We start from the raw sequence: 22,057 nt of genomic DNA on the forward strand, positions 1-22,057 counted from the left end.
CTGAAAAGGTTCCTATCACCCATTTTCAGCTCTGCCAGATATTTCCAATGTTTTCTTGTTATATCTGCCATAGCTGGGTCCAAAAACTAGAAGTATAGGGAGGGCAGGTCGAGGATTTTAATACTGGCGGCTCTGGTGGTGTCTGATTCGCTGTTTTTCTTTCTCCCTGAAGACTGATTGTTCAGGGGCTGCACATACGCCAGATGGACCGTTTGAAGGTTATTTATGACTACAAGCTTGTTCGTGCATTATTTAACGTCTTTCTGAGGTATCTCCTTGATGATCGTATGCTTCGAACTGCCTCAATGCTTCAAAATCATCGTTTTGTGTCGTTCCTTACTGAACGGCGGTGGACCATCGTGCCCGATTGGTGGGACATATTCAGGCTCCATTGGGGCTGAGGCCGTTGGTTAAAAGGGACAAATCATGACAACATACAAAATGTCCGAGATTTATCTATCACGTGCATTGCTTTTTTGCACGCGATTTTTCGATTTAGGGACCACCATTGACGTTTACTTTTTAACAGTTAAAAAAAATCACCCTGTACATGCCCAAACGTTGAGCGCGGCCGTTTTCGGTCGGTTTTCCGCGACCATTTGGCGAAATCGCCTGATTTATTCGACCAGGGTGGACTAATTCGCTTAACTAGGAATAAGGCGTTGAAGAGCATTAATTATTCAAGGAATAGAGCTGTGCAAAAATATTTCTTGTATTGTTACAACTGTATCCGCCCTCGAACGGTAAATATTGTTGACTCATCAGAAACACATCCCGTGGAATGCGTTTGGACTTGGCTGGATCTAATGTTAGCGAGTATCTGCTAATGCAGCCTCTTGGCTTGCACAGTATGCACACAAACATACATGCTTCCTGCCCTTGGATTATTCCTCACTTGAATGAAAATTCTGCTATAATAACTATTCCAAGCAGTTGACAGGCTTTAGTGCAATGCAAAGTCGGAACCGTTCCGCGCCGGCGGTCTCCGCAGGCGGCGCGTAACGGCCGCCGCGCCGCCGCTCTGGCAGGGTGTTTGACTTTATACCCCTGCTGTTAGAAAAGTTGTGGACCGATTTACTTGATTCTTGCATGACAAGATCGGCCATTCAATTCTTAGCAGGTACCGACAATTTGACGTCAATCGCACGATCCGCCGCCCATATTGCGGTACTGCCATCTATTGACAAGGCTGGAGAACTAAAGCCGTTCGGCTATTTCCACTTTTGACACACCATGGCAGTGTGCTGACCCGAGGTCAGCGACTTAAGCTGACCTCACCAGAACAAACAGTATACCATTCGACGCGCCTGAGCCAGGCAAACACAAAGATGCTAAAATCGCGGCTCTGCGACCATTTGTTGCGAAGTTATCTACCAAAAACCGGATCCGTAATTTGGGTCACTTGAAGTGACCTCAGGGTTCACCAATGAACCTGAGACCTTAAAATGTGGTATCATTCGATGCATCCTGTAATGGCGCACATGCTCGTTTTTCCGCAAGGTTCTAGCTCCATTAGAGGCGAAACGGCGAGCTGGGGTCGTACCGACCCCCGGAAACCCATTTTGTAGGCATTAAAATGAGGAACTTATAGAAAGAACACCTTTCTAATTTTTTGCATGTCGATTTTTAATGACATGAAGTTTATTTTGAAGAAATAAAAATTGCAAAAATTTTGGTCCCAAGGGCCATTATAGACTATTTAAAAAATTATTACGACTTTTTTCCAGTGACGTACCCAAGGGGGGGCCACGGGGGCCAAGGCCCCCCCCCCTGGGCGCTCAGGGGGCCCCTCAGGCCACAGGATATTTTTTAAACACTGGATAAAACGTCTTTTACTCGGAAGAAAAATTGATATTAAAGTTTCATTTATGTGCCCTGGGTACCCGAGGGGCCCCTGCAGTCATCCAAGGGCCCCCAGTTTCCTGGGCCCCTGGTCGCCTAGGGGGCCTCTCGTAGCCGGGGGCCTGGTCTCATGGGGGCCCCTGATAGCCTGTGGCCCCTAGTCGCCTAGGGGGCCCTGGTCGCATGGGGGCCTCTGGTCGCATGAGGCCCCTGATCGACTGGGGGCCCCTAGTTGCCTAGGGGGCCCTGATAGCCGAGGGCCTGGTCGTATGGGCCCCTGATAGTCTGTGGCCCCTAGTCGCCTAGGGGGCCCTAGTCGCATGGGGGGCCTCTGGTTGCATGATATTGAGGCCCCTGATCGCCTGGGGGTACCTAGTCGCCCAGGGGGCCCCTGGTAGCCGGGGGGCCTGGTCGCATGGGGCCCCTGGCTGCCTGGGGCCCCCGGTCCTCCCTTGGCGCCTGGGGGACCCTGGTCGCCTTGGGCCCCTGGTAGCCTGGGATCCCCTGGTCGCCTGGGGGCCCCTGATCGCCTGAGGGCCGCTGGTCACCTAGAGGGCCCCTGGTCGCCTGGGGGCCCCTGGTAGCCGGGGGCCTGGTCGCATGGGCCCCCTGGTCGCCGGGGGGCCCCTGATCGCTTTGGGGACCTGATCGCATTGGCCCTTGGTCGCCTGGAGGGCCCTGGTCGCCTGGGGCAGTGGGGCCCCTAGTCATCTGGAGGACCTGGTCGCCTGGGAACCCCTGGTCGACTGGGGGCCCCTGGTCGTCTGATGAAAGTACGCTTGTCACCTGATTGATCCCAAATCATCTGAGTGGCTACTGGCTACTGGATATAAGTAGTGACTGGAGTAGGCACTTGCATCTGAAGGAGCCAATATCTTTCACGGTGCCGGAGATATCACAGAAAAACAAAAAGGCTAAACTGAATACCCCCCAACCTTGGCCCCAAAGGCGTCATTGGCTAACACAGGGATGTGGGTCGATTTGCAATCGCATTTCCTCCTAAGTCCTATTCCTCCAATTAATACAGAGTGTCCCAGAATTACCCAAGCATTTATTTTCTGGCTAAAAGTACAATTGCGCTCGTTTCCTAGTGAGACATATAATAGCCGCGTTTACATAGGGCTAGTTGCCAGATAGTGGAATTCCGATAACGAGACATTTATTCCCCACTATTATATTATATACCTACATATCCGGAATTGGAGGATGTTCAGCAATTGAGGCGCTCGCTCATAAAATGCCGTGCGTTTCAGCATATTTACGTCTGGACAACGAGTTGCGTTGGAGAGGCCGGAAATAGTGGCGATTTCAGGACCGCAAGAATGGACCGTCATTGGAATGATTCTTTCTGAAACCGTGCACTGTTTTCGGCCGGAATTCAATGATTACTACAAAATATTTTGTAATTACGTTTCCACCAAGAATGAATGCCATCAGGGCTAAATTTTTACTACTTTTGCATTTTGTCAAGAAGCATATAGTGTTGTTATATTGCAGTTTTTGCGCGTTTGTTACAAAATATGAAGCGAATAAGCGTCAGTGTTATTCATCAGTGCCAGAATTCAACTTGAGGGGAAGCTATGCTAATTGCTCTTGTCCATCCGCTAGAAGTTATTAAATATTTTGTTTTGTGTATTCCAAAAGGAGAGGGAACTATTTTATTTGTGCCTTCATGTCAGAATTGAAGGTGGATCATTAAATTTTCAAGGCAGTTTACTAACAAGCATTTGGTCTTTCTCGTATATAAGCAGTGGCTAAGAAGAAAAGGTTGATCAATCCTGAAGTTCAGTCATCGTACCTCAACTTGGCAGCAAGATCCCAAAGGACAGAGGTATACCTGTCCTGTAAATCAAAGCATTTTTTGTGCCTGCAAAGGCTTAAGCTATTTGTGGTGTGTTCGGAGTGAGGCTATTGCTATATGCCGTTTTTGTTGTATGTTTATGTGGAGATTGAATATAACTGTGACCTTTTGCTTGTTTGTATACTTACTATGGTCAAACAGGGAACAGCACATTCACATAACATACTCACCTAGCACCTATCTCATAGCTGTACCCTGCGGGATCTGCACTTGTTCATGTCTCGAGCATTAACAAAGCACTAAAGTAGCTTAGTAATCATTTCCCACATTTTCTGAGCATCCAACATGACATACAGCAGTGCAGGGCAGCTTCAGAGAAGAAACACTTTAAATGCACAGACTCACACCAGCCACCCAATGAGCCAGTTCCTCAGTTGACTGTTTCCCTGGATGCAGCTTGGCAAGGTGAGCTAACTATAGGCAAGTTGAAGGTTAGCAGGTAAGATTGAGTTAGGGTGATATAACTGGGTGCTACTGCTATGCAGGTCTTGGGTAGGCTGTAAATATGTGTGACGATTGAGGTTAGGACTTAGGTCAGCTGTCTGGTTATTCAAGTATGCTCATTGCTCAGGTCACATTTTAATGGACACTTGGCAAATAAAAACTAACATAACCTAATCTAAGCTAACCCGACTAAACCTACACAACTGCTGACTATAGGAACTAAGCACCTACCTACTTGTGCCTACATCTCATACCATGTCAAAACTCAAAGTAGAGTTCCTTGGTGGAAGATTACCCTCAGTACTTTTTATCCCAGCCCTGTGAAGAAAACTAATACTTCTAAGCTCTGAGTCACTGCTGGCCATCCACAGGAAGAAATGCTGAGACTGAGATGCCATTGTATATTGGACCAACAATCATGAATCACTATCATGAATGCAGAGATGGATCCAGCTCAATGTTTTTTTTGGGGGGGGGGCCAACCATGACAATTTATAGATTCTTTCCATGCATCGTCCATAGGTGTAATGTTAAAATTATGCCGTTTGGGGGGGGGGCAAATGCCCATTTTGCCCCCCCCCCCCTGGATCCGCCACTGCATGATTGACTATGAACACATCATATGATCACATTGTTGCATGGATTGTCACATCGACAATTTTATAACAATCCTTTTTTCAAGAAATACAGTAATGATTAACATCAAAATCAACATAAAGTGGATTTAGTGATCCAAGCTTTCTCCTCCAGTTGCAGTAGCAGGAATGATCGCATGTTTCATTTGCCAAACACTGAGTACCTGATGCACATTACAATCTGCATAGCATCTAAGCATAGTAAAGCTGCCAAAGTCTATTCATTCTAGATTTTTAACTTGATAGTTAGCACTAATTTATCTTGCTGTTGTAAGTACTAATTTATCTTGCTGTTGTAAGTTATCATTCAATATTCACACCAATACATCAATATGCGCTCATCAGTCAACATTTTCTGGCATGATCCTGCTCAGCGTGCTCTTCAGTATTGCTCCGCCTCCAAGATCTGCAATATTATAACTTGTTTTCGGCCAATAAGCTCTTTTAATTTTACTTTTTTGCTAATATATGAGCCCGATCAACTTGCGTTTTGATTTCATAACTTCAAGTTCAACTTGATATTGATATTGCTCAGGAGTCAGGACCTCTGTCAGCCTCCTGGATACTTCGGATTGTTTTCAGTCACATGCTTCTTAAATCATATGAAATATGATATAAGTCAATCTTAAGGGATCCAAAACATCCAACAAAACGACGTACAAGAGTACGGAAACCACCAGATAAACTAAAAAAGCGCCTTGGAACACTTCAGAGCCAAGTGGTCCTCTGTTTGTTTACAATGATTGTAGTGCTGATGTATTTTTAGGACTCTGAAGGTCGGCTTATAAAAAATGAAACGTTTTTACAAAAGTTGTAAGGCAAGTAATATTTATCTGAAAGAACTAAAATATTCAAAAGCCAAACACTATGAAATACATGAATCAGAACGAAAAAGTAACCCAAAAATCCAGCCTAATCACCGGCTCCTAAAACTGCAACAAAATCAGCACTTTTCCCCGCAACTCGTTGTCCAGACGTAAATATGCTGCGTTTCATGCACACTCCTCAAGCAAAAATATTTTTACTTTCCAATTCTCCACATTTTCTCAAGGCTTAGACCGTTACAGAGACCGTTTTAATTGACTTTAATGAAGTTGAACGCGAGAAATCACAACCAAATGCTACATTAGGTTGTAAAGAACTGAATTGCGTTTTCCCACACACGTGGCGTTTTCTCACCTACGTCTGCAGGAGAGACCGGACCCACTATGCCCCCCCCCCCCCCCACCATCGAAAGGTTCTTCATGACTCCCGGGGGCCCCCGGGGAACCTGGGGGCCCTGTACACTGTGGGGGGCCCCTTCGAAAGCAGGTGGCCCCCTCCTGGGCGAAATCCTGGGTACGTGCCTGCTTTTTTCAGTATGTTAAGCTTTTCTTTCCAATTTTAAAAATGCTGTATTAGTCTGTTATTCATCGTTAGTTCAAAGCTGTTTACCGTTTGTTGCTTGCTTAGCTCGTTTTTGAGTTATAGCTCATCAAACTCACCCTTACAATCTGAAGTTAAGAAAATATTATGCAATATAACTCAAGAAGTTTTCATCTGAGAAGTCTGATATTTTGGCAGGTGTTTTTGGAGCATATGATTACCCCTAGTACCAATTTTCATTCAAATCTGAGGGATGAGGGTGACTGGCCTGGTACGATCTATCGTGGAATGCCCCTATTAACAAATATTCAGGTCAGTTATTTAACTGGGGTGTGGATTCAAGTCATCTGCATGAGATGTTAGGACAATAACTTGAACCCTGAATCTTGTCCATGCCTGAACCATCAAACGTTCTTTCAATTCAAGTCATTCAATTCGAGTCCGGTCAAGACAGGGTTAAGTGTGTTATCATGATCCAAAAATGGTGACCCAATTGACAATGATGGGCTGCACCTTGGGCTACACCATTAATGTAAACAAAACCCATAGTGAGTTACAGTTCAGCCCAAGTAGCATGGTGACGATACTGACGCGGCCAATTTTTCTTCACAAACAAATGTTTAACACAACAAAACTTGATGAATAATTACTTACAAGGCACACTGATAGATAGGAGACACCACTTTAATGATATCGCGATGAAAGCTAAGTAAATCTCCATAGTTTTACGGAAGCATTGACACATGTCACGTGTCATCTATATTACTATTTGTGGTGGGTGCGTCTGTCTGTGGTCGAGGTCCCGACTTGGTGGTGCTTTGCGTGGACTACGGGCCAGACCGTTGCACCTAGCCCGGTGAAATTTGCACAACGTATAGATCAAGGATGCGCGACGTGCCTTTGAGGGGTCTGGGCTCAATCGGATTGATAGGGAGCGCGTGGCGTGTGCTCAAAAAGTGCAAATTCACGTCATAGACTTGACATGTATAAATCGGCGTGCGAAATCGGGCGAAAACGGTTATTTTTGACCGACACGGATCCGGTCCCGGTGCCATATCTCGGTAACCGGGCGCCAGAACGGCACGGGGACAACAGCATCGTGTAGATAATTGAGCGGGCTGTCGAATGGTGTACGATGCAGAGGATGGCACGTGTCACGTGCACCCGTAAGGATACTTTTATTGAAAAATTGCGGTTTTTGACGGATTTTGGAATTTATTTTATTTTTGGGTGACTTCCGACAAATACGATGAGGCGTAATAGAATGGCAAGAATAGGGGCAGGGCTGGGAGCACTTTAAGTCTGATTGTTTAGTACTCATTGGATCAAATTAGTCTGTGACCTGACATGACCCAGTGGTAGATAGTGGTAGTGATAGGGGTAGTGGTAGGAGGTAGGGACTAGGGGTAGGGGTAGTGGTAGTGGTAGTGGTAGGAGTAGTGGTAGGGGTAGGTGTAGTGGTAGGGGTAGTAGTAGTGTTAGTGGTAGGGGTGGTAGTAGGGGTAGTGGTAGGGGTAGTAGTAGTGTTAGTGGTAGGGGTAGTAGTAGGGGTAGGGGTAGTGGTAGGGGCAGGGGTAGTGGTGGAGGCAAAAGTAGAAGTGTGGCCCGGGCTGATCCCATCGGACGGGAGGTGACCTATGTGACCTGACCTGACCCAAAGTGACCGGGGCTGACCCCGTTGACCCGTCTAGACCCCGTATCACCCAAGTTTCATCCAACAAAGTGTAACGGTGGCCGGTTTTATCGTGCTGGGTCGGGCTCGGCCGACGTGTGTTGACCCGCGAAGAAAAGACGTTGGAGAGAGTTATATTTTCTTGTATTTTCTTGTCGACAGCAGAGCAGAGCGAAGATCAGGTTGAAGAGCAGTTAACAGTCACTGGACCACTGGTCACAAGATTGAGTTTCATTGGAAGTGCACAGTTTGAGAGCCAGCCGGAGACTGCCTCTGCACTCTCGGGAATGTCCCGGGCTAGCCTCGGGCATCCCACGCACTGCGATCTTAGTGGTTAGCGATGGACGGAAATGAAACGTTACAGTACGCTAGTGGCTAGAAAAATGGGTACGGGGCGGAGTTTACACCGATGTACTGTCCGAGGCGCACCTGGCATTAGCTAAGTGTGACTAAACTATGATGGACAAGCATGTAAACGGTAGATCTAAGGCTTTGTGCAGTAACCGCCGGAGTCGAGATAGTTGAATAGCGCGCGCCGCTAAATCCTCCTAAGATGAGCACGCGTGGCATCGTGACTGACGTGCCTTGGGCGGCGGCGCGGCACTCGGGGTTGGCGCAGCTCAGCCGGAGCTCGGGAGAGTCGGCAAAGTCGGCCCCGCGCGGCCGGCGCTGAGACATGACAATACGATATGAAAACGAAAAAGAGGCGGTAAAATAACATTGACATTACAAGCGGATGAAGACGGTAAAATTAAAGTGGGTGTTACAAAAGTCCTCAGAACAGCTGTCTTTTCAAAATTTTCTCTTCACATTTCCGTCCATATCTGTGCTTCTAGACGACACATCGACATGAATCAAACACCATTCCAAAGCAAATTGGCTGGTGCCGCATTTTTTCCTACCACGCAGCAAAGCAAGTGGCGCAGCCGCTTGTCTAACTTACTATTCCAACAGAATCCGTCTGTCTGTGAGTGTGTGTGTGTGTCCGCCACGCCGTGTAGTAGGTTCAATTTGTTACGGCTACAGGGCAGACAGTACGGGGTAGGAGGTTGAAATTTGCACACCTTTTAGGTGACAGAGCGGGTCAACGCCTTTTCCAGGTTTCGACTCGCTGGGGTGCACGGTTGGCACGTGGCGCGCGCTGGAAGAACGCCAATGAAATTTTGATCGGTTCGTAGATCTTCATTGAGGCCGGGGTCGACAAACTTTGTGAGCTGAATGCATGCCGATCGGCGACGGGTGCCTCGCATTGGCGGATGGGCAAGTTTTTAATTTGAATAAAAAGTGGCCAGAGAATGTGCTGATTTTCGTTCAATGGGAAGAGTCTGTGATACAAGTATAAAAATGCACCGCGTTTGCCGCAATGCGCCACAATTATCTCAGGGCGTCATTTTTGCCGCATATCGCACAGTTTTGTCAAATATGGTCCGATATGGGTGCAATTTGGTGCAAAGATAGGGTTACCGCATGAAAATGCGCCACGTTTGCCGCAATGCGCCACATTTGTCACAAAGCGCCATTTCCGACAAATACGATTAATGGTTATGTAATAGCAAGAATTGGAGCAGGGCTAGAAGCACTTATAAAGTCTGATTTTTGTCTTAGTACTTATTGGATCCAATTATTCCGTGACCTGACATGACCCAGTGATAGGTAGTGATAGTTGTACGGGTAGTGGTAGTGGTAGTGGTAGTGGTAGTGGTAGAAGGTAGTGGTAGGGGTAGGTGTAGTTGTAGTGGTAGTGGTAGGGGTAGTGGTAGTGGTAGGGGTAGTGGTAGGGGTAGGGGTAGTAGTAGGGGTAGTAGTAGGGGTAGTGGTAGGGGTAGTGGTAGGGGTAGTGGTAGGGGTAGGAGTATGGGTAGTGATAGTGGTAGGGGTAGTGGTAGTGGTAGATGTAGTGGTAGTGGTAGGGGTAGGGGTAGTGGTAGATGTAGTGGTAGGGGTAGGGGTAGTGGTAGGGGAAGGGGTAGTGGTGGAGGCAAAAGTTGAACAGTGGCCCGGGCTGATCCCATCGGACGAGAGGTGACCTTTATGACCTGGCCTCACCCAAAGTGACCGGGGCTGACCCTTTTTTACCCGTCTTGACCCCGTATCAGCCAAACTTTATCCAACAAAGGCCTCAGAACAGTTCTTTTTTAAATTCTCTTCACATTTCCGTCCATATCTATGCTTCTAGACGACACGTCGATTTGAATCGAACACCATTCGAAAGCAAATTGGCTGGTGCCGCAATTTTTTCCTACCACGCAGCAGAGCAAGTGGCGCAGCCGCTTGTCTATATTACTATTCCAACAGAATCCGTCTGTCTGTGAGTCTGTGTGTCCGCACATCGTGTAGTGGGTTCAATTAACCTCGCCTACAGGGCAGACGGTATGTCGTAGGAAGTTGAAATTTGCACACCTTATAGGTGACAGAGCGGGTCAGCGCCTTTTCCAGGTTCCGACTCGCTGGGGTGCACGGTTGGCACGTGGCGCGCGCCGGAAGAACGCCAATGAAATTTTGATCGGTTCGTAGATCTTTATTGAGAGCCGGGGTCGACAAACTTTGTGAGCTAAATGCATGCCGATCGGCGGCGGGTGCCTCGCATTGGCGGACCGGCAAGTTATTAATTTGAATGAAAAGTGGCGAAAAAATGTGTTGATTGTCGCTAAATGGGTACAGTTTGTGATTAAATTTCCAAATACACCGCGTTTGCCGCAAGGCGTCACATTGGTCATAAGGCGTCATTTTTGCCGCAAATCGCACAGTTTTGTCAAACATAGTCCGATATGGGTGCAATTTGGTGCCAAGATGCATGCTCAATCGCCGGGTGAAAATGCGCCGCGTTTGTCGCAATGCGCCACATATGCCACAAAGCGCCATTTCCGACAAATACGATTAAGCGTAATGGAATGGCACGAATAGGGGCAGGGCTGGGAACACTTTAAGTCTGATATTTTAGTACTGAATGGATCCAATTATTCTTTGACCTGGCATGACCCACCGGTGTTGGTAGGGATAGGGGTAGGGGTAGGGGAAGGGGTAGTGGTAGGGGTAGGGTAGTGGTAGGGGTAGGGGTAGGGGTAGTGGTAGGAGTAGTAGTAGGGGTAGGGGTAGTGGTATATTCACTTATATTCACTTCAGCAGACACTCCACAACAGAGTGGCTATTACGTGTCCATTGTCAATCAATAAAACGGTTGGGAGAGTCAAAATGGTACAAGATAGAACATAACAATCGTCTGGCTCAGCAACACACTCACACCCACACATACACACACCAGTAACACCAAACCCACGCACACTCACTCCGAATAAAATATACGTTTTGCAGCCTGCTTAAAAGCTGATGGCTCGAGCCGTGTCACATCATTAGGTAGAGAGTTTAAAAAGCGATGCAGCTCGGTAGGCAAAACCTCGCCGCCCGGCCGCTGTTCTGGTGGCTGGCGGACGCAGGTCCCCGTCCTGTCTGGTAGAACGATCACACTGTCGTGCATCAGCGAATGAAACGAACAGTGAGGCGAGCTCCTCGGGCTCCCCCAGGGCACGCACCCTGTGTGCCACAATCGCAGTCTGCGCGTCACACATCTGGCGCGGTGTGTGCAGGCCCAGGTCGCCCCGCGCGCGAGACACATGGTCGTATCTGCGGAGACCGGCTACTACTCTGGTGGCAAAATTCACAACCTTTAACAGTCTCAAGTCGTTAGCCGCGGAGCCGTTCCCGTACACAGACAGACAATATCTCACGCGCGAGACGACCAGGCCCTGCACGATTGTAAGAAGCGCCCGCCGCGGGAGGAGGCGCCTCAGGTGGCGGAGACCGATCAGGAGGCCGACACATCTGCGCACCACGTCATTGACATGGGCATCCCACGTAAGGTGGCGGTCAAAAATGACCCCCAGGTTTTTAACATGTGGGCTCTCCTGAACGGTCCCGCCACCGACCCGTACGCTGACAGGAGGGAGATCTCTGGTATTCTGTCGGGTGCCAAGGAGGAGGATTTCCGTTTTTGATGTGTTGAGTTTAAGTCCGTGGGCATGGAACCACGATGCCAAGGAGGTGAGAGTAGACTCCATGCGTTGGATAAGGTTAGGAAGGTTTTGTTTGGTATCGGAGATAAGGATTTGGGTATCGTCAGCGTACTGGGTCACATGAGCGCCCGGCGCGTGCAGACTGAGGTCGTTGGCGAAAATGGTGAATAACAGAGGACCGAGGGCTGATCCTTGGAAGACACCAATGGTGTTAGGAAGGGGCTTCGAAACCACTCTGCCACCGGAAGGAGAAGAGATGCAGACAGACTGAGTATGACCGGTAAGGTAGGAGGAAAACCAGGTCGGGTGGATACCATAGAGCTGGAGCTTGGAAATTAGCAGTGAGTGCGGAATGACGTCAAAGCATTTACTGAGGTCCAGAAGGCCGAGGAGGGAGATGAGACCACGGTCGATGTTGGAAAAAGTGCGGTTGGTTACAGAGAGCAGAGCGGTTTCGGTGGAGTGGAGAGAGCGGAAACCGTGTTGGGATGAGGAAAGGAGGTGATTGTCACACATGTAGGCGGAAAGTTGTCGGTGCACTAGGCGCTCGACAACTTTGGCTATGGTGGGGACGATCGAAATAGGACGGTAGTTGGAGATCAGATCAGGATCACCGGACTTGAAAATGGGATGGACAAGGGAGTGCTTCCAAGAATCGGGATAGTCACAGGTGGAAAGACAGGCATTGACAACATGGAGCAGGATGGGACCAATGGCTTCGAAAGAAAGGAGCAGGATGCGAATACAGACGCCGTCAGGTCCACACGCACCGGAACGCTTCATCGAGAACACCACCCCCCGCAGCTCCGCCAATGTCACCTCGGCGACCCGAAAACCACACGCACCAACACGCGGCAGGCGGCACGGAACGTCGGGCGGCACCCCGGAGCCAGCCAGGCTAGCCGCGACACGTGGGCCGACGTCGACAAAATATGAGTTCATTTCATCAGGTGTGGCGGTGGGGAGGGTTGCGGTGTCACTTCGCTTACCGGCGACCAGCGGGCGGACAATGCGGTAAAGAGAACTGCTACCTTTATCACGCAGTCTCGCCTCCATGTCCGCCCGGCAGTCGCGCCGGATCGCCGCCCTCACCCTCCTGTCAAGTGCGCGGAAGGCCGGCGATCTCCCCTCACGGCGCAGCACACCCCTCCTCTCCGCCATCAGACACAGGGTCGCCGAGGTGACAGCCGGCGCACACGGGTTCCTGATACAGGTAGTTCTGAGCGGGGCATGCTGGTCAATAACATGGATCAAACGGCTACTAAGGTAAGACCATTTATCAGTGACAGACGGACAGATAAAAACACCGGACCAATCAACAAGATACAAGTCGTGGAGCAAACTAAGGTGATCGATGTTTCTAAAGAGACGAGTGCTGACACGGCGAGGTTTCCTACTGCACCTGGGATTACTAAGAATAGCGCGGATGAAACGATGAGGGCTAAAGGTACATCTAAAAGCTCCCACGCGCTGAATCACGTCACCCGAGTTACAAATAACTACATCTAAAAGAGATCCTGAGGTGTAGGTCGGTTGAGTTACGAACTGTTCTAAATTCAAAGAACGCAGCATCTCAAGAAGACGGACCTTGCCAACGCAGGTGGTGGTGTCAGACAAGTCACAGTTCAAGTCACCCATGATGAAAACTGGTCCAGAGTGCCGCAGTATGACTCTCTGGAACTGCACCTCTAGTTCGTCCAAGTCCGCCTGAACGGCCGCCACTGTACGGCGCGGGGGACGGTACACTGCGGCGATGGAGAACTGTCGGCCGGTCGCCGGCTTCACCCGCAGCCACAGCGACTCCAGTCGACAGGCCGCGCAGTCTGACGCAGGCTGGGGGATGACAGACGCCGTGTAGCTGTCCTTGACCAGAATGGCCACCCCACCGTAGCCCGCGTCACCCGGCCGGTCGGCTCTGTGTAGGGTGTAGCCGGGGAAGGTCACCAGCCGGGACGCAGTGGCGGGCCGAAGCCAGGTTTCAGTGATAACGCCACCAGTAGGGGTAGTAGTAGTGGTAGGGGTAGTAGTAGGGGCAGTAGTAGTGGTAGGGGTAGGGGTAGGGGTAGGGGTAGGGGTAGGAGTATGGGGAGTAGTGGTAGGGGTAGAAGTAGGGGTAGGGGTAGTGGTAGAGGTAATGGTAGGGATAGGGGTAGGGGCAGTGGTAGGGGTAGGGGTAGTGGTGGAGGCAAAAAATAGAAGTGTGGCCCGGGCTGATCCCATGGGACGGGAGGTGACCTATGTGACCTGGTTTGACCCAAAGTGACCGGGGGTGACCCCCTCGACCCGTCTTGACCCCGTATCACCCAAATTTCATCCAACGAAGTCCTCAGAACAGTTCTTTTTTAAATTCTCTTCACATTTCTGTCCATATCTATGCTTCTAGACGACGCATCGATTTGAATCGAACACCATTCGAACGCAAATTGGCTGGTGCCGCATTTTATGACCACGCAGCAAAGCAAGTGGCGCAGCCGCTTGTCTATATTACTATTTGTGGTGGGTGCGTCTGAGGTCCCGACTTTGTGGTGCTTTGCATGGACTACAGGCCAGACCGTTGCACCTAGCCCGGTGAAATTTGCACAACTCATAGATCAAGGATGCGCGACGTGCCTTTGAGGGGTGTCAGCTCGATCGGATTGATAGGGAGCGCGTGGCGCGTGCTCAAAAAGCGCATATTCGCGTCATAGACTTTACATGTATAAATCGGCGTGCGAAATCGGGCGAAAACAGCCAAATTTGCCCGACACGGGTCCGGTCCCGGTGCAATATCTTGGGGACCAGGGGTCCGACCGGCACGGGGAAAACAGTATCGTGTAGATACTTGAACGTGCTATCGAATGGTGTCGGTGCCGGGGATGGCACGCGCCACGTGCACCGGGGAGGGCACTTTTATGTGGAAAATTGATGTTTTGGACGGATTTTGGAATTTATGTTATTTTCAGGTGACCGTCAGACGGAGCGAGTTGTAACAACGCCTATTAGCAATAAAAATGTACCGCCTCTCATGGAAAAATTGTGAAAAGCTGATTGATCCAAATCAAAGTGATACAAATCACGGGAGAAAATGGTGTTTGTCAATTGTGTGCCAATTTGTTTATCAAAATGGTTTTGCCCCATAATCTGATATCTCTGGCAATTAAAAATGGCACTGTTGGAAAGAGCATTCAATTCTGTCCAAGGTTCGGTCTTCATTTTTGCATGATGAGCAACAGTATTCTTAAAAATGTTAATGTTCCAAACCATTACATCGTCATTTTTAGCGAAATTCATCGATGGCCATCAAAAGACTTAACGCCAGTTTTCGAATAAGTCTAAAGTAGCGCACACAGCAGTTACGACACAGGCACCTCGATGCGATGTATCTTTTTTCTTTTGACCGTCAAAAAGCAACCGAACGAAATGGATACCAACCAAATCGACACAGACCAACCCAATACCCACGGGTCACAAATATCTCTTCCACAATGGCGGCCTTAATGGAGGCGGCCATTTGCATTTAGGCTTAAAACTGTAGGCATAAAATAAAATTTTTCTTTTCTTTTTGCTTTAGTCCACTTAAGTCAAAATTCCATGTATATATTTTGACATCTTAAAATTAATTCAAGAAAGATTGTAGGCCGCCTTTGCTGAAAAAATGAAGAACCAAAAAAACCAGAAGTTGTTCAATTTGTTTCAATTACTATTTGAGCTATATCGGTACTTGGTGCAGCTGCGACGTTGAAATGTTTTTAGATGTGTTCAGTTTTGAAACTGCTGTGTGCGAATCATCATCATCATCATCATCATCATCATCATCATTTATTTCGTTTGGAAGCTCCATGCACTCACGGCTTTTCAGTCCAAGTGTCATACAGCAAATAGGTAGGCACATATATAAAGCTAAAATAAACACTAAAGCTAAAAGTAAAAACCATGAAAAGCATGGGACTTAACCCGCGCCCGGCTGGGGGTCCTGGATTTCCACGCCCTGCTGGGGGGGGGTGTTTGAACACCCCCCCTTCTAACTCGGCTCCTGGGCCACGTAGCGATACGCGGAAGGCGGCGTTCGAAAGAGCGTCAAAAATAATGAGGAAATCACTTCGGTCAATTTTTTGGTCAGGTCAAAGGTCAGGTCACCAGAGGTCATTGAAGGCAAATTTTCGCCGATTTCCAGGTCGAATGTCGAAAATTTCCAAGAAGCCAACGCATAACTCGGGAACCAATAGAGCTACAGCGCCGCGGAAAAGCGCATTCGATAGCCCTATTAACGCCCTTTCTGAGTAATTTTCTCAGATTTGACCTAACGTCAACGGTTTTGCCTGCAGGGGGCAAAAACTGCAAAAATAGCCGATTTTTTCGGAAACAGTTTTCTGCAATAACTTTTGACCCAAGCATTGTACGAGCTTACTTTTACCGGCATCGTGTTCCTCTCGTCAAGACGCATCGAACGAACTATAATTTGACCTTGAAAGGTCAACTTGAAAATTTGACCTCAGGTCAAGGTCATGACCTGACCGGAAAGGGTCATGTTGCATATCAGTCGATCCGTATCGTCGAGTTGAACACATCTAAGGCGTTTTCATCGCTCTAGCATGCCTCTATCAAAAGTTATTTGCGAAAAACTGTTAGATACCATTCGTGACCTAAGATGACCTCAGGGCATAAACAGGGGTCACAGACACCATTTTCATGTTCAGTGTGTCTAAACCACTTGTAATTCAGTGTTTGGGAGTGTTTATAATGTCTTTCGTCCAAAACAGGCGCATTTCAATTTTCTCCCATTGACTTATAATGGTGAGGTCGCAAAATTGACCTGACCTTAGGTCATCGATATCAAAATTCTGAGATATACATTTTGTACATGCTAATGCTCTTAGCAATCGCTGAAAGTTTTAAAGCGATCGGTCACTCGGTGTAGCTATGACAGACATTGAAACTTTTTATGAGGTGAGGTCACTTCGAGTGACCTGGTGACCTGACCTTGAATGACCTTGGTCTGAAATTTTCACAACATGTGTAGAATTGATGTATGATAAGGTGTACCAAAAACGGCGGCGCTCCGCGCCGCCGTTTTTGAGATATTCGCGAAAAACCACAGGGGGGGGTGTTCAAACACCCCCCCCCCCAGCAGGGCGCGGGTTAAAAAGTAAAATGCATATCGGTACAAATGACTGAAAGCTACGCGCACAGTGACTAGTCACCATTGAGTAATCGTCGACAACGCCTGCGACAAGTGGCCGACGTGCGTGACGACCGAATGTCTGCTGGTAGCGAGTTCCAAACGTCACAGGCGCGGTAATGAAAGAACTTGCGAGCATGTTCGGTGCGGACCTTCGGCAGTTCGAGCTGCATATTCTCAGTGGCTCGAGTCTGTCTGCTCGACACGTCGCTGCGTTGTACAAACCGCTCAGAGAGGCAGTTCGGTGCATGAACATTATTCAACAAGTAATGCACAGTACTGCAGTCATTCTCCGCCACCAGCCTGTCTATATGGGGCCAGCATAGCTCTGCCAACAGAGGCGTCACATGAGCCGAGCGTCGGACTCCCATGACGACCTGTGCACAGTGGTTCAAGCCAAAAACCAATTATATTTTAGGAATGCTTTTGATTACATTGCTAGCGATCTCTATCTGTTGAGGAGAGCAGGAAAGGGAACACTAATTAAAGAAAATGAATTATCCACAGGATCCTGACAGGATCGCTCACTACAGAGGCTTTTTGAAGTTGAGCAAAGTTGAAGATTTGTAGGGTGATGATGAAGTGACAAATGCTGCCTTCAATATTAGCTGATAATGGTGAAGCTAGTGCTGTATAAAACAGGGTTTTGGATAATGTAATTGCGTTGCAGTGAAATGGAGAGTATGACAAGGTCAAGATCAATCACAGACTCCTCAAAACAAAGTCAAATTTGTTGCTAATAAGTGCTTTGGAAATTTTGAGAAAGGTAGTTAAAGTATGCTTTCCAGCATACAGTGAGTTAAACATTAATTGATGTTTATGTCTTGCACATTACCTTTCTTTGTAAGATAATTATCCTCATGGTATTGGAATTTGCTAACACTGATAAGTTGCCATTTAACCCTCGCCCGTATAGGGGGGTCGAACGGACCCCCCCCCCTCGGTTTTTCGCGAATAACTCGCGTAAAAAGCGACCGATCGCGGCGAAACTTTCAGTACCCTCGAGTTGATCAATTTTACACCTACCCTGAATATTTCCTGACCCTGACTTAAATGACCTTTGACCTGTGACCTACTTTTCGAGATCATGTTTGGCCGGAATCGCGATTCGGCGTATGTCGGCTCGCATTAGCGGCGCGTTTGCAGTCTTTTCGTGGTTTCAAGCGTTCAAACATCTGAAATGATGTTGGTCCCATGCATTAGGGTGGGTGTCAAGGTCACCCGAAGGTCAGGTCAGGTCATTGACCTTTGATGACCTCGGTTCACTTTTTCGAGTTTTACATGTTTTTAGGCCAGTTGTTGGAGCTGACTTCGAATTTAACAACCATATGAACGTTTACGAAGTAGTTTTGGTGCCTTCGTAACATGTTACGAAGCTGCCGGAGGCGGTTGACACCTACTACGAATACCCGGCAGGACCGCTACTGGTTGACATGACCTGACCTGACCCGACCTGGCCTAAATGCATGAAGACATCATCTGTGATCAAAACTAACATGATATTCGTGACCAGTACCCCGAAAAAAAAACCCATACCAGCCACACTTTACGACATTCTAACAGGTCCCGATTTTCCCGACTTTTGGGTCATTGACCTGACCTGGAAGGTCAACCAATGACCTAGGACCTTAAAATTGGGTATCTGCGGCTTTCTCTCGTCACGGGGAACACGCTCGTTTTTCCGCGAAGCTCTAGCTCGATCAGGGGCGAAACGGCAAGGGGGGCCCAACGGACCCCCCCTTATACGTTTGCGGTTGGAAAACACCAATACGGGCGAGGGTTAACATCGGTAGACTGATGTATTTGATATTACAGGTAATGTGTTTGCCCATTTGTTAGGACATCATGCATTTTGGAGAAATGTGTCATGATTGCCATTTTTTCTTCATCCAGTGTCATTTAGCAAATCAAATTTGAGTTCAGAAGGTTTATCAAAAATGCTTTCAAATCTTTGATGGTAGTAGTTGATTTTCATGATACCGACAAAATATCAAATGCTTTTGGTATATAATACCGAATACCGAATCGGTATCGGTTCGGTATCGGTATACCGAAATTTTGGTAACCGATTGACATACTAACCTTTTGGTCACCTGAGGGGTCCCTGATAATCTGAAGGTCCCCTGATCAGCTGGATTCAGTGGCATAGCAGTTGGCCAGGGGGCGAGGAGACACGTGCCCTTATCGGGTTTAGGGTTCGCGGCGTCAGTTGACGGCAGGTCTGCGTGTTTGAATGATACGTCGTTTGTAATGATAAATAGGATAGCCCTGCTGGATCAGCGTCTAGGACAAGCCAGCTAGAGGAGCATATTGATCTAGTAAATGAGCCCGGCAGTCGCTGGTGGGCGAGCGTCTCAGAGTGCGCGGCAGAGGCTGTATGAGTGTATGTGTGCTGCTGCTGACGGGCGGCTGTGTGTGCCTGCAGGCCGGCCTCTGGTGAAGACCAATCGAGACGGCCCGCCACCGGCCGCCGCCGTCTCGGCCGGCAACATCCAGTCGGTGGCCGCCAAACTGCTCGAGACGCAGGCGCAAATGCAGCAGCCGCCGTGGCTGCAGCGCGGCCGCGGGGCGGCGGCCCAGCCGGCGGCTGCCAGCGCGCTGTCGCGCTGGTTCAGCCCCGAGCTGCTGGCCAGCGCCCACCTGTCGGCGCCGCCGTCCATGCAGCAGCGCGTGCTCAGTGTCGAGGAGCTGGAGCGCCACCAGGCCATCAACTAGCCGGCCGGCCCGGCCAGCGTACGGCCGGCCGGCCGGCCGCCGGACTGACCTACCGGCGCCTGTCCGACCAATGTGATATTCGGGTGTGCAAAGCGATTTCTGTCTCGGAGTCCCTTGTTGGACGTTGATAGGAGCGGCGGTGCCGTTCGTCCTGGTGTCACACACTGCTGACCGCGTGTCTATTTTTTGGTGGTCGGGAAAACCCGTTTATTTATTGTCGTTGGTGTGCGAGCGTGGCAAGCAGCGCGACCAGACGGCCAGACAGTGTGGCCAGACGGTCAGATAAACAGTGCGGCCATGCAGCCAGACAAACAGTGTGGCCAGACGGTCAGACAATGTGGCCAGACGGTCAGACAAACAGTGCGGCCAGACGGTCAGGCAGTGTGGCCAGGCGGCCAGACAAACAGTGTGGCCTGGTCGTCAGACAAACAGTGCGGCCAGACGGTCAGACAATGTGGTGTGAGTAGGTGGACCATGCGTGGCCGGCACATCGAACACGACTGACTGAGAACGCCGGAGCCGGGCACGCGGCCGCTCCCAGCTGCGTGTGTGGGTGTGCGTGTGTGTGTGCGTGCGCGTGGTGCGCGTGCGCGTGTGTGTAGGGGTGTGTGCGTGCGTGTGTGCGGGTGTGTTTGAGAGATAGAGAGGAGGACATTTGTTCAGCCGTCGTCTCACGGCCTGGTAGGTTTTTGACATAACCGATAATAGCTGAAATGCTTGTTATCAGTCACTCATACATCCAAACACGAAGTCGCGCGAGGCTTCATATTATCGATTACCACCAATAGTTACTGAACTTCCCAGCCAGGGTGGCAACAATAGGCAAGAAGTTGAAATTCAATGCAAATATTTTGGACACCGCTGCCACACTGGGCAGCGGAGGTGACTGGTGGTCTCACTGTGAGATGGCGCGCCAGGGCGCTCTGGTTCTGAGTCAGAATGCCTACCAGGCAGTGAGGCGAGCGCCGAGTGGGGAGCAGAGGCCGGGCGGCCCAGTCCGGCCGGCCACACCGACGGCTGGCCAGCCACACCGGACTGGCCGACCGGCCGGACGGCGGCCCAGTCCGGCCGGCCACACCGGACTGGCCGACCGGCCGGACGGCGGCCCAGTCCGGCCAGCCACACCGGACTGGCCGACCGGCCGGACGGCGGCCCAGTCCGGCCGGCCACACCGGACCGGCCAGCCAGCCGGTTTTGGCGTCAGCGACCAAGTGTATGATTAATTGAGTTTTTTTTTTTTTCTTTTTCGCGGTCTGATTATAAATAAACTTTATTGCTAATTTGGTGTTCCCATTCCTCTGATTTGGCCAGGGATTTCAACAATTTTGTGGCACCGAAATGTTTATCTATGTAGAAAATGGGTTGGCGCTCTTCCAGCTTCCTTTTAATCGATGGCAATGGGTCATAATTGATTGTTTTGAATGACCTCCTTACAAAGTTTAAACTTTTTCCATTCATGTAACCCTAGATGAATTTTCGGCCACAAGTCATGATAACATAAATGTAAAAATATAAGAATACATTAGAGGGCACGTTGTTACGGAGCGAGCGTAGTCTTTCGAGCGTAGTCTAAATGGTAACATTTTATGGTAGGGGAGGTTGGGGTAATTTGCCGCCTGTACGATATCTGATAAAAGTGAATGAAATAAATCTAGTCTCTATTCATTTGTAATGGGTAGAACTAACTCGAGGACAAATGTCAAAACTTTCCCTCCCGTGGTTTTATTCAAAATAAATAAAACGTGAATTTCATTAGAAAATGGTAACTTTTACTTCCGTTTAAAATATTGTATAACATGTAGTATTTGGCCTGTAAACGAATTCTGACAAGTGACATCATAGCGTCATTCTTAGGGGTGTTCAGCGGTTTCAAGAGCAATTTCATCTAGTTCCGTACAGCCATGACGACTTTATAGACAAACATTTTCAGAATGGCAATGTGGGGTTATTTGGCCGGGACTGGCGGGGCAACTTGGCCGGAGCGTTCAGGGTCACTATGCTGGGACGGCCGAGTTGTCATGGCCAATTATCCCACAAATGACGTAATTCCTGACAAAATTTCACTACCTTGATGCCTAATTTCCTATTGGACAGCTGTAAGGGCATGTGACGTCATCAAAAATTACCACACGCTTTTTTCTGCTAATAAATCCTTAGGTACAGGAAAAAGACACAGACGCGCAAATCGTCTCACTGTGTTCAGCTCGTCAAGGCGCATCGAATGATGCTTATACATGATGACCTTGAAATCACGTGACCTTGAGTTCAAGCGACCTGAGGTAACGTGACCTTAAGTCAACCTTTGAACTTGATCTCTCGGGGTCAACACATACATGTTTCGATGCGGACCAAGGG

At 49.0% G+C, this 22,057-nt stretch overlaps 1 protein-coding gene across 1 annotated transcript in view; it reads left to right on the top strand.

Moving 5' to 3' along the window:
* Positions 1-20,995, top strand: part of LOC122392460 (eukaryotic translation initiation factor 4E transporter-like) — a 309,584-nt gene extending 288,589 nt beyond the window's left edge. Inside the window, exon 14 of the mRNA XM_043387322.1 lies at positions 19,413-20,995. Within this exon, the coding sequence (XP_043243257.1) occupies positions 19,413-19,702 (290 nt within the window). The 3' untranslated portion in view covers positions 19,703-20,995. The remainder of the gene's footprint in view (positions 1-19,412) is intronic.
* Positions 20,996-22,057: the final 1,062 nt, after the last annotated feature.

This window comes from Amphibalanus amphitrite, unplaced genomic scaffold (genome assembly GCF_019059575.1).
Source record: "Amphibalanus amphitrite isolate SeventyFive unplaced genomic scaffold, NRLGWU_Aamphi_draft 000023F_arrow, whole genome shotgun sequence".
In the NCBI taxonomy this organism is placed as follows: Eukaryota; Metazoa; Arthropoda; class Thecostraca; order Balanomorpha; family Balanidae; genus Amphibalanus; species Amphibalanus amphitrite.